The sequence below is a fragment of the Bos javanicus genome, chromosome 3, assembly GCF_032452875.1.
Source record: "Bos javanicus breed banteng chromosome 3, ARS-OSU_banteng_1.0, whole genome shotgun sequence".
Lineage (NCBI taxonomy): Eukaryota > Metazoa > Chordata > Mammalia > Artiodactyla > Bovidae > Bos > Bos javanicus.
The window spans coordinates 23,608,460-23,621,840 of record NC_083870.1 but is presented as its reverse complement, the minus strand read 5'-3'; the positions used below and the strand labels follow the sequence as shown (position 1 = coordinate 23,621,840).

Below are 13,381 nucleotides of genomic sequence, written 5' to 3'. Positions count from 1 at the left end.
ATCTCAACTCTCGTGTGTCTCTGCTGTTCTTATGCCCAAACAGTCACTAAGGTAGGGGTCCATGTTAAGAGTCAAGCACAAACCTTCTATATATTTGAATTCCCAGGATAGACTATGTGGTTACACTGCAAGGTCAGTTGTAAACAGGGCATGTAACAGGTCTGAGGTTTGGATGAAACATGCACGCAGAGTGTAATGTGCTTCAGGTGAAATGTCGGCTGAGCTCAACTGACAGGAATAGGAAAGGGTCTGTGTACTCACCCATGGCACACTCATCCACATCTTCTGTACAGTCACTCCCTTTGTAGCCTTGTGGGCAGGTGCAAATATACTGTCCATTCAGAGGGTTGGTATCACACAGCGCCCCCTTGTGGCAGGGGTTGCTGATGCACGCGTCATCCAGATGACATAAGAGACCTGTCACAGGGGTGGGGAAAGGAGAAGAAAGAGAAAATGTCCCTTACCTGGGGAATGAGTTTCTCTTTCATAGAGGATTGAACACCTTAGGACTGGCACATCAGAATCCAATGTGAAGATTTAGAGGCAATTTCCCCTTTGCCTGATCCTGCCTTAGGGACATGCTACAGCTAACTGCAAAGCAAGAAGCTTCTGTAGACACCTCTCTCTATACTCTGAATCTGAGCCTTCAGCTGGACCCTTCCTCAAGGGTAGATAATGTGAGGCATTTGTGAGATGGTTAGATGCTGGAGTCAGGAAAAGGGAGATATCCTCCCCACTGGGCTGTCATGTCTAGCACATAAAAACGGAGGCTGCCCAGTTCGATCTGAATTCCAGATAAACAATGAATAATTATTTAGTCTATGTCCCAAATATTACATACATCCTATATTTTAACTGGCAACCCACTTTCCCAAGATCATGCTACCTGATGATCGTGGGGCCACCTGCATTTCATTAGCCTCAGAAGAAAAAAAAAAAAAAACCAGCTGAACATCATCAGCCTATACTTGGGCAGCTTTTTAATAGTGTCAACATTCCTGGCTCAAGTGCCCTCAGGACTCTGAAGACATGACTAGGCCCCATGTTCTGCATAGTTCACATGGGAACTGGATTTTCCAGTCTGCAATTAGCTTAAGAAGAGGTGACTAAGGCTTCTTCTACAAAGCTGGAGGTGGGGCTTTTGAAAAGGCATAGATACAGGAACATTTCAGAACTGCTGGGCACAAAGTTCTATCGCTAAGCAATCTCCTTCTGTAACATTCCTCCTCTCACTGCTCTATTCCTAGACCCAGAACTGTTAAACTCAGAGGCTAGAGCAATGTTAACTTGCAGTTGGTGAAAACCTTCCCCTACAGGGCAATATTGAGAGCTGGAATACATTTCATTGTTTCCTTCTTGCTAATCTTTTCTGAGTAAATGGATTATTTCTTCTTAAAATTAAGTGCCTACCTCCATTTGTGAGTAATTTTGTCTTAATTTCTGAGAAATTTACCTTAATTTCTGAGCTGTCTTTTAGCTTAAAATCTTAAGGAGGTAATAGATGTTTCCAAGGCAAGAGTTACTTTCATTCTGGGGGGATGAAACACTGAGGTACATGGAGTTGAGAGCTAAAAGTCCTAAGGAAGAAGACTGACTTCACAGCACTTTGGCTACCAATTACACTTTCAGAAGCACAGCTTTGGGTGCCACGTTCCAAAAGATGAAACTTAAAAGGACATACCCCAAAAGGGATGAAAGAGACGGAGGCAGAAGTCCTGAATGCTCACCAGCCCTTTCACCCTTTCCAGCTCTGTTCTTCTGCCAGCCTTACCTGCCTTTCCTTCTGGGCACATACAAGAGAAGGAGGCCACACGATCGATGCAGGTAGAGCCCGGGGTGCAGGAGGCGAAGGCACAGTCATCGATATTCTCACTGCAGTCGTCCCCACTCCAGCCATTCACACATACACAGCCATAGCCCCCGTTGCGGTTGGTACAGGTGCCCCCATTCTGACAGGCATTGGGTTGCAGCAGGCACTCATCCACATCCTCTGTGCAGAACTGTCCTTTGGGGGGAAAAGTGTCTTTGTTTAGGGCTCTGAGTCTCAGAGGATTAGTACCATACCAACCCCCACATGTTCTTCACCCTCATGTGACCTGCGTGAACTTATGGCAAAATTAACTCACAGAAACCCAGTTCTCACATGACTTTTAAGGCCACCTAGAGACATCCAAATTCTAGGCAAATAATTTAGGGAAGGCAAGTTCTATCCCTAGAAACTCTGACAGCATGAAGTCTAGCCAGCCTACCAGAGAGAAAATTGAGTCTTGTAAGAGCCTTAAATCAGATTTGGTTAAATCCCCGGGACAATGAATGTGAGAAGAGCAAGGAGAGAAGGGTCTAAGAGATGAGTAAGGACAAGAAGCAACCTTAAAAATCAAAATGTTAAGGCTACCATTATGTATCTTGACTATATCAATGTCAATATTCTGATTATGATATTAGATAGTAGTCTTGCAAGGTGATGATGTTACCATTGGGGAAGACTTGGTTAAAGGTAAACAGTATTTCTCTGTTAATACTTATAGCTTTCTGCAAAACTACAATTATCTCAAAATAGAAGGTTTAATTAAAAAATACATGCAAGAGCAAGAAAGGGCAGAGAGAAAAATCAAGCAGTTAAGGACAATAAAAGCCTTGGTAAAATATAAATGAGAAACACAAAGCCAAGATGAAGAGACTGGAGCCAAAGACGGAGCAGTGGAATAAGATGTAGAAAGTTTACCTCACTCAACAGAAGATGGAAAAGGATCAGTCTGTTCTGCCTGAGGAAGCAAACTAAAGGATGATAAACACGAGACCACCAATGGATATACCACAGGCCACCGCAGCAGCAAAGGGCAAGGGCTGTGGCAAACACTCTCAGGCCCCATGACGGGGAATAGGAGTTATTTATAAGCTACTTAAAAGCAAGGGATTTGTAACTGACCAGCAGTCAAGTGCCAGGTTACCTGAGTTGTAAAACAAGTTGATGAATCTTTCTTATAATAAGTTGTCTTTTAATAGGTTTAAGAAGCTACCAAAGGGAATGAATATTCAGATCATATGAATTCTCTAAAACAGAACATGACAAAACCCTCATGATATCCTTAATTTTCTTTGTAAAAAACTCACTGAATAATTCAAAGAGGCACTCTGATGCAGAAGCCTCTTAACGACAAAGCACAGGGCATTCATACTCAGAAAACGCCAGGGCTATACCTAGTCCCCAGATAAGAAGTCAGCTGGCTCAAGGACTTTCAGAGTCTGCAAAGTGCCCAACTGTGCAGCCAACATTGCCAGCAGGGGCTTCTGTGTCTGAGCCAACCTAACTGACCACCTATTCTTTACTCCTATTTAACCAATGCGTCCATTTTTACAGAACCAACATCATTCTATTGCACTTTGATTGTACATCCATCTCCCATCACTGGGCTGCAAGCAAACTCGGTTCAGGAGCATTTTTTGTATTCCCAGCTAAGATCCCACTGCCTAAGATGGCAGTGTGTGGGCAACTCCGGAACTCTGTGCTCAGGGCCCCTCCTTCCGTGCTGCTCTTCTCACTCCACTTTATCCATATAATACCTGAAGGAGCCACCACGTATTTACATGGTCACACCTTCCTGATCCAGGATGGGCATATGATACAAGCTATGTCACTGTGTCTCTCTTCCAAACTTTTGGACTAGGGACCCTTTGCCACATGGACTAAAAGAAAAACGTGACCAGTCTACATATGGTGTGATACTAGTGAATCGGAAGTGCACAGAAAAGAAAAACAGAATCTGGGGACATTCAAGTTACTAGCTCCAGCTGTTCCCAAAGACTGGCTGTTTCTAAGCCTATTTACGAGCACGGCCAGTCTGAGAGATGTCCCTTCCAGCAGGTTTTCCTAATTTGAGATGGGGATCTGTCTGTTGCATCTGACAACATTAACTAGTACAGAGGGAGGGAGGAAGTGAAGGAGCAATCATTTCCCCCAGGGTAGATGATGTCAGTATAGAAAGCTTTGCTCCCTTACTTTTCTGGCAGAAATGCTACCTCAGAGTAATGGCAGATGTGTTGTTAAGATGCAGGTGGGATATAGAAATGAAAACATAACCAAGAAGCAGGTGAAGAGTTTCTGCAACCTGGGAATTCCTCCGAGTCTTGTCTCTTACACTAATGCTAACTCAAAATGCCTATGCTACCATCAAACTTAACTGACTTGCTGCTTGTGAGAAATTTGGAAGTTGTTTTTCTTATTGGTTCCATGATAATTCTGAGTACAAGACACTGTGTATTTTTTAAATCTCATATATATTTCATATAATTATGTAACACCCAGCCACTTAAATATTATAGTGAGACAGACTAGGTTAACGAAATAATGTTTGGAATAAAAATTTTGTACTCTTGGGAAAGGATATCAAGAGTCACTGATGGCTTACTGTGAACCACGTATTGGGCTTGAGGTGTTGCGATCACTGTCTCATTGAGGAAACGTGTCCAGAGAGGTGACATAACTCACCTATCATGAGGCAGGGGGTACAGGAGGACTGGGATTTGAGCTGCTGACTCTAAAATCCTTGACAAAGACTTAAGGTGTGAATCTCACCATATCAAAACAACCTCTCTGCATCTCAGTCTTCCCAAGCACACAGAGGCATTGGGAAGGAGACAGGATGGGGGAGGGGAGGATTAAAATCATGACTCATATGATCGGATTACTGGAAAAACTTATGACTTCAAATTACTATCCAAAAGTCAAATGTATTTTTTGAGTACAGTTGACTATTTTTCCAATGAGATTGATTTTTGAAGGTCAAATACCTAAGGCATTTTGGGTTTGGTGTCAGATCCTGTTAGAGAAATCAAATCTGGAGAGTCAAAAGAATCCTGGCTTATACATAATCTTTCATAGAATGGATCATTTTCCTCTAAGGTTCAGGCATATTTCTCCAGAACAAAACAAAACCCCTCCCAGGCATATTTATGCCAGAATTTTTTCCTCATTCCAATTCCAGCAACCAGTTATTACATTTGGAATGTTAGAACAGTGACCAGGGTGCCACAAAATTGCTTGTTCCAAAATTCCCAATGGAAGGTCTACTAACATACTGCACTTCTTTCATGCCACCTCCCTCTTGACAAAGGAGGAAACCAATGCAGAGCCTAAAAATAAGAAACATGAGGCTCAGAAAGGTTAAGTAACCATCAACCCTACCACCCCTGCCCAGAGTCGTAAACTGGTAAGTCAGAGGCACTGTCATTCAAACCCAGATCAGTTTGACTCTAAAACTACTGTTCTTTCCACTATAGCAGAGTTAATTATCCAACTCTGGGTCTGATCATTAAGACCTACAGACTAAGTCCCTGATTCTCGGGTCTTAAAGACACCTAAAAGGGATGGAAGCATGAGTCAAGGAAAGAAGACCGTTGGTAGAAACTGACAAAGACAAAAAGTCACTAAATACTGAAACAGTAAAGTTTCTTGGTGATATTCTAGAGAGGATGGGTGCATTCAGCTTTTCCACTACTCCATGGCAAAAAAGCATCAGCCTGGGCTGGAGGAAGAAGGTTCACTCAGGTTTGTGGGGTTAGATCTTGAACATATCAAAGGGACTGGAGTATATTCTTGAGTTGGGTTTAAAACAAGAAAAGGCTGGAGATCATTTGAGGCTCTGAATTCTTATCTCAATTTTGAACTTGATATGACAAAGGAGAATTATTGCAGGCTCACCGGTGAGGGAAGGCATGATCAAATCTGCATATGAACATTAGTCTGCCAGTAGAATATAGCATGAACTAAAAGCAAATGACTTTGTGTTAGTTGGGAGAAAAGGAGAAAGCACTAAGTTAGGAGCTAGCTACCTAGCATATAAAAGCCCCTGGTGAAAAGACAGAGCTGCGTTCTTTCCATGCCCTACCTAGCTACTACACCTTCAATCCAAACAAGTCTCAGCATGTACCATCATCTGTGCCAGCACACAAACCTTGCTGGTGAACTCCCAAAATATGTTGCACAAGGCTCGGTTGGGCAAGTTTGTGAGGGCATCAATTATCCCTCTTACTAACTTCACCTGCCAGTTATTGCAAGTTACTGGTATCTAACATTGGGATTAGGCAGTGGGCTATTAGGTTTTAACCATCTCCTATTAGAAAGGGAATAACTTGTTTCTAGAAACTACTTTCTCTACTGCCATATAAACCTGGACTAACTTGGTATGAAGGCTGACACCTTAAACACTTAGCCTGCTAAGTCGCTCAGTCATATCCAACTCTTTGCGACTTCATGGACTGTAGCCCACCAGACTCCTCTGTCCATGGGATTTTTCCAGGCAAGGAATACTGGGGTGGGTTGCTGTTTCCTCCTCCAGGGGATATTCCTGACCCAGATCGAACCTGTGTCCCTTAAACCCACATCTCTTATGTCTCCTGAATTGGTAGGTGGGTTCTTTACTGTTAGCGCCACTAGTATATACTGATAATTCTCTGGGTGATAGCTTTTGCCTCCTAAATGTATCTCAAGTCTCTATCTTTCCTTCATATATTTTATTCTAGCCACATGGCTTACTGTTGGTTCCTTAAACAAGTTCTTTCCTACCTCAGAGCCTCTGCATAGCCTGTCCTCTCCACCTTAAATATTCTTCTTCCTCTTACTTATATGGCCGATTAACATCTCACACCTTGACTTTCAGCCTTCCCTCATAGCTCAGTTGATAAATCATCTGCCTGCAATGCAGGAGACCTGGGTTCGATTCTTGGGTTGGGAATATCCCTTGGAGAAGGAAATGGCAACCCACTCCAGTATCCTTGCCTGGAGAATCCCATGGACAGAGAAGCCTAACGGGCTACAGTCCATGCGGTTGCAAGAGTCAGACACGACTTCGTGCCTAAACCACCACCACCACCTTGACCTTCTTCATAACTTAGGTAGATCTTCAAGCTCACATTTCCTCTTTTTTATCCTTCACTGCATCTACTCCATTCAGTCCATCTTGTCATTTATCAAATGGTGTAATTTTATATTCATTTACATTTTACAGTCTCTGTTAGACTAAAAGTTCCATGAGAGCATGAATTCTGTTGGTCATTCACCTCAGTTTATATATCAGCTACTGTACCAGACACTTGGCATCAGTGATGAAACAGACCTTAGATTCAATCTAACGTGCTCATTTTACAAACAAAACTAGGACCAGAGAGGTATAGTGACTTATCCATGTTTAGAAGGAAATGGCAACCCACTCCAGTGTTCTTGCCTGGAGAATCCCAGGGATGGGGGAGCCTGGTGGGCTGCCGTCTATGGGGTCGCATAGAGTCGGACACAACTGAAGTGACTTAGCAACATCCCCCTTTCCCCTTTGGTAACCATAAGTCTGTTTTCTATGTCTGTTCTACAAATAAGTTCATTCACACTTTTTTAGATTCTACATATAATTGATATATATGATATTTGTCTTTCTCTGGCCACCTGACATGAAAAGCCAACTTAACCTGAAAAGACCCTGATGCTGGGAAAGATTGAGGGGAGGAGGAGAAGGGGCCAACAGAGGATGAGACAGTTGGATGGCATCACCAACTCAATGGACATGAATTTGAGCAAGCTCCAGGAGACAGTGAGGGATAAGGAAGCCTGGCATGCTGCAGTCCATGGGGTCGTAAAGAGTCAGACACGACTGAGCGACTGAACAACAACTGTCTGACTGACTACGATAATCTCTAGGTCCACCTGTGTTGCTGCAAATGGCATTATTTCTTTCTTTCTTATGGCTGAGTAATAGCCCATTGTATATATGTGCCACATCTTCTTTATCCATTCCTCTGCTGATGGACATTTAAGCTGTTTCCATGTCTTAGGTATAGTAAATAGTACTGCAATGAGCACTGGGGTGCATGTATCTCTTCAAATTATGGTTTTCTCTGAATATGTGGCCAGGAGTGGGACTGCTGGATCATATGGTAGCTCTAGTTTCAGTTCTTTAAGGAACTCCATACTCTTCTCCACAGCTGCTGTACCAATTTACATTCCTACCAACAGTATAAGAAAGAAGTGAGGTCGCTCAGTCGTGTCTGACTCTTTGCGACCCCATGGACTGTAGCCTACAATGCTCCTCTGTCCATAGGATTTTCCAGGCAAGAGTACTGGAGTGGGTTGCCATTTCCTTCTCCAGAGGATCTTCCCAACCCAGGGATTGAACCTGGGTCTCCTGCATTGTAGGCAGATGCTTTACCATCTGAACCACCAGGAGGAGGTTCCTTTTCCTCCATACCCTCCCAGCATTTATTATTTGTGGACTTTTTATGATGGCTATTCTGACTGGTGTGAAGTGGTACCTCACTATAGTTCTGACTTGCATTTCTCTATAATTAGTGATGTCAAGGACCTACTGTATGGCACAAAGAACTGCACTCAATATTTTGTAATAACCTATACAGGAAGAGAATCTGAAGAAGAATATATACATGTGTGTCTGTGTATGTGTGTGTATATATATATATATATGTATACATATATATACACACACATATATAACTGAATTGCTGTGCTCTACACCTGAAACCAAAATGATATTGTAGGTCAACTACACTTCAATTACAAATAAGACACAAATCAACCTACCTACAAAACAGAAACAGACTCGCAGATACAGAGAACAGACTCGTGATTGGCAAAGGGAAGGCGGGTGGGGGAGGGAGTCTGAGGTTAACAGATGCAAACTATTATACACAGGATGGATAAAAAACAAGGTTCTACTATAATACAGGGCATTGAATATAATATATTGAATTATCCTATGATAAACCATAATGAGAAAGAATTTAGAAAAGAATGTATACATATGTACAACTGTAACACTTTGCTGTACAGCAGAAATTGACACAAAATTGTAAATGTACTATACTTCAATCAAAAAATAAATTTATTTTATAAAAGGAAAACAAGAAAAAAGAGTACACTATATTGATTTTGTAGGAGTGGGGTCACTTTCATAATGATCTTTTCTTACTGCCGCCATCTATGGTTTTAAAAGCAAAGGATGAATGAGTAAGACTATGAGCAGCACGTGTGGCAGAAAATAGAGTGAACCCAACAGGACTGTACTGAAGTGGAAACTGACCTGAGCCTCACTAGCATCAAGTTCTGGCCATGTGCACTGAGGACCACCAGACAAGACACCATTTTATGAGCTGCAACACGTGAGGATACAAACAGCTCACTATGGTTTTCTCAAGACACCACAAATAAAACATCAATCTGACTTGAGTTACAAGTGACTGGGAAACAAGAGGAGGAAGGGCGGAAAGGAAAGAAAAGAAATGATCACTGAGCCTTAGCACTTCTGGAAGAAGCCCTGGCCCTTCCTAGTCATCTCTCAAGTGTGAAGTGTGTGGGAAAAACTTTTACCACATCAGTGGCCCTGTTAAGGGTCAGTTCTCATTTGCAACAGTCACCATATGAACAACATGTAAAAAATGAGCTTGGTTGACCCTTGCCCTGACCCTCTACCTCCTTTTCTTCGGTTAAATCAAGAGAGTCTGGTCTCCAATATATCCTCCCAGCCAGCAGTCGCCCAGGCTCCTGAGGTGTGGAGTTTCATCTCTTCCTATCATAGCAGGGCATTCTTTTAACCTCTGTCCTACAAACCTTCTCCTCTACACACAGCAGATTTTCCATTCCTCTCCTGAAGTGAAAGGGCAGAGGACAAGCTTGGCTGTTCTTCAACGTCCCAGGGCTAAAGATGGGTGAAACATTTTGTACAAACACTGGAGTCTACAGGGTCTGCCTGATGAGAGACTGTGTGCGTGCACTAATGTACAAGCTCACAGATGTGCCTAAGAGGCTGGGGTGACAAGCGTCTAACAAGATCCTGTAGGTATAGTAGGCATAGGAGATACACATGCACATAAATGCAAGAGTCTCAGTGAATGTTCCTGCTAACCCTAGACACCATCATCTTTGCCAGACTCCTCAAAAGCCTGGTTTCCCTGCATCGTGATCAATACGGTATCTAAAGAATCACCAGCTTGACCTTGTGCCATTTGCCTGTTCAAACCCTCTGAGGCAAGCCATTACTCTTAGGATAAAATTCTAAATCTTTTCTACATTTTCTGCCTATCACTCCAGTCTTTCCCCTTGAAATATGACTAGTGTTGGATACTCCGGCTTTTTATTTTCATCATTTCTAAACATGATAACAATCTTTTCCCACTATGGGTCTTTGTCCAGGACCCTGCACCTGGAGCATTTTAGGCTCAATGATGCCCTAATAATTCATACCCACTGTCCACAGCTGAAAGACAGTACATGCTGACTCCAAACTCAGATAGTTCTGCCTGTTAATATGTTCTCCAAATAACCTCTACTTTTCCCACCAGATATTCATTACAGTTCAAAATCTTACAGATAATTACATGCTTTATGCCTGTGTTCCTCACTAAACATATGCTAGACACATGCTCCAAGTTCCACGGAGAAATGGGTGGTACCATTTACTTCAGCAGTGAACCCTTAGCCCTTAGCATAGTGCCTTGCTAATAGTATTTCTTGAGAAGTAATCAAAATATTTGTTTAAATGAATTTTATTTGCTCTTTTCCCCCTCACTCAGATCATTCTAAACTCAATAGTCATCTTTCGACGCCTATTCCTAGAACAGGGTGTCTCTATTCTACTTATACTGTCAAAGTTTTCATCATCCCCTTATCTACATCCCCTCATCAATATACATGTCTCTCATTCCACTCTCTTCCTTAGCTGCTAAACTCGTTTATATCACACCAAATTTATCTGACCTTTTGACCTTAATCCTTCAACTATATCTCGAGGTGACTCTACATTGTTGGAGTACCTTACTTCTTCAATTGAAACCTAAGGTTTCCCTAAAGACTACATCCCAGTAGGCAAGCAACCCTCCTCTTCCAGTTGCCTCCATCTGCATGAAGGTAAACAAGCAAAGAGCCACTCTTTTATTTCCTAGTGGTGCTACTGGCTTCAAATAGTAAAAATAGACTTATTCAGCTATTTCTAGGTACTAGACACTGTGATGAGTGCTTACAATGATAGTCAAATGTAATCCTCTCATACAAAATTAGTCCATATTTACAGACGGCACAAACCTGGTCCATGATGAAGAAAGATACTAACGTATCTCAGGGAAGAAGAGACCCTGCCAGGACCCGGTGATAGCCCTGAATTTGGAGACATGATGTTGGGCCAGAACAATGAGAAAATTTAATGCTCCATTCATTCATTCAACAAATATGTATAAATTATGTGCCAGGCCTGACCTATACAAACTGGTAAACAAGCAGTTGTGGATTCTACCCAGAATATACAGACAAAAGAGGGTTTTACAACCAATCAAATAATTATAATAGAGGGTGAGAAGGGCAGTAATACACACATGTTGCCTTAGGACCACAGAGCAAGAGAACACAGAAGACCTATGTCCTGCAGTTCAAGTGGGGGATGATTAAGCCAAGATTACGGCCTAATGGCAGCCTGCATCAAGGCAGTATTTTTGTGTGTGTTTTGAAAATTCATATTCCTACAGATTCCACCTTCAAACCACCTAAAGTTGCATTTACAAGAATTTATCATCCAAATATTAACAGTAATAGCAGCATATGTATTGATATTCTAAGATCACAATGTCCTCCTGCTTCAACTGTTTCTGAAGTTCTTTTTTTATCCATTGGTTCAATGCTATGTCTTCCAAACCCAGATAACTCCCGAGTGCCAGGGACTGCACAAATCTATAAAATGACAGAGATAAATACAACAGTGACCTCAGGAATCTCTGGAATGGACCCAAAAGTATGCCATGTGATACCACCTTAAAGTCAGAATAAGTACATTACAGCTGAATAAATTGTAAATTACTGTTGAAAGAGAGAGAGAGACAAAGACTCTACATGTTAACCAGTTTGTGTAGGAATGTAGGAGGATGGTGTGGGGGTACTTCGGGCAGAAGGAAGTGTATGTGTACAAGTTTGAATAGAAGGTAAAATATGGCTCACCTGAGGCAATGAAAAAACCCACCGTGGTTTAATTATAAAGCACGTATCAGTGGAGATGAGGTTGGACAGGTAGTTATGTGCAGAGCCTTGGAACTGTATCCAAAGACAAGGGGGACCCACTGAATCATTTCAAGCAAAGAAATAACATGATCCAATTTGTGTCAGAAAGCCCACCTTGCTCCTGTGGGAAGAATGGACTGAACTCCATCCCACCATTCCAGGTCAATAGCAATTTAAAGCACTGAGGAGTCCCAGGGCTCCTGTGGTCTCTATAGCATCAAAAAAGTCTGTGGTGCTTTTGGAGCAAATTCCAGATGCAACAGCACCAAAGAGTAACCAGGCTTAGCCACTGTATGGAGAACTGACGCCTGGCACAGAAGCTTCTCTACCCAGAGAAAAAAATGGTACTAGGCTTCTGTATTCCTGCTAGGAGGAAAAATACACACTCTGGCTTTCTCCCACCATTTTGGGCTGCTGGGCTGTTAACAATTTATGCAGAAAGAGCCCCTCACCTCCCTGGAAGTAGAAACTAACTATACCAGGGATTCCAAAGAGAATCAAACTACTCTATTTATGGCAAGGCATTACTAATGAGCAGAATGAGTAAGCCAAACAAACAACCACCTGGTGTTCATTAGAACATGTGCAATATAAAAGATGTAGATACACCACGTGAAATGCAGATGAAAAGCACACAAGTGAAAAATACACACTTCCTGAAACGAGTACATTATAGAAAGGATTGGTTCTATATTCTCAAAAATTTTATAAACATGCAGTGTATGTGTACAGTTTCTACAATCTTTCAAAAGAAATTAAGATACTCTGATAAAATGGGGCAGGCTGAGAGAAAGGCAGAAATAGAGAGGACCTAGACAAAATGAGTAAATATTATCAGAAAATAAGAATGCAGTTCAAATACAAATCAGAATTGGCAACTGAAAACAACAGAACTGACAAAGAAGAAAAACAAATCAGTTCTGCCAAAAAAAAAAAGCTTAAGAAGCTCTTATGAAATGCAAAGGAAAAAAGATTAAAATACCGAGAGAAAAGATTTTAGCTCTGGGGAAGAATGAAGACCTACTGTAAAGGTATTCCTAAAGACACAAAAACAAATGAGAAACAATCTTTTCTGAGATGAGACTGAACCTAAGTTTGCAGAGCCAAAGAACTCAAAAAAAGACTAGGAAAAAAATGACAGGAAACATGCCTATACCAATATTGGTTAAAGTTCTGATTTTAAAGGAGGAGGAGAGAGAGAGAGGGAGACAGAGAATAAAAGACATTGGACTTCTCTATAATACTCACTACAAGAAGCAAAGGAATAATGTCTAGGAACTTCATAAGAATATAATTTGTGACCCAAGAGTTCAATATCTATACATGATGCCATTTGTG

At 41.7% G+C, this 13,381-nt stretch overlaps 1 protein-coding gene and 1 pseudogene across 3 annotated transcripts in view; one reads left to right on the top strand and one right to left on the bottom strand.

Annotated features, from left to right (window-relative positions):
- Positions 1-13,381, bottom strand: part of NOTCH2 (notch receptor 2) — a 174,470-nt gene that overhangs the window by 59,076 nt on the left and 102,013 nt on the right. For all 3 annotated transcript variants that reach the window (XM_061409410.1, XM_061409419.1, XM_061409427.1), the window contains 2 exons: positions 1,772-2,005; positions 262-417 (listed from right to left, as the gene is read on the bottom strand). In XM_061409410.1, the coding sequence (XP_061265394.1) occupies positions 262-417; positions 1,772-2,005 (390 nt within the window). The remainder of the gene's footprint in view (positions 1-261; positions 418-1,771; positions 2,006-13,381) is intronic.
- On the top strand, positions 11,349-11,793 carry LOC133243048 (ubiquitin-conjugating enzyme E2 D3-like; annotated as a pseudogene).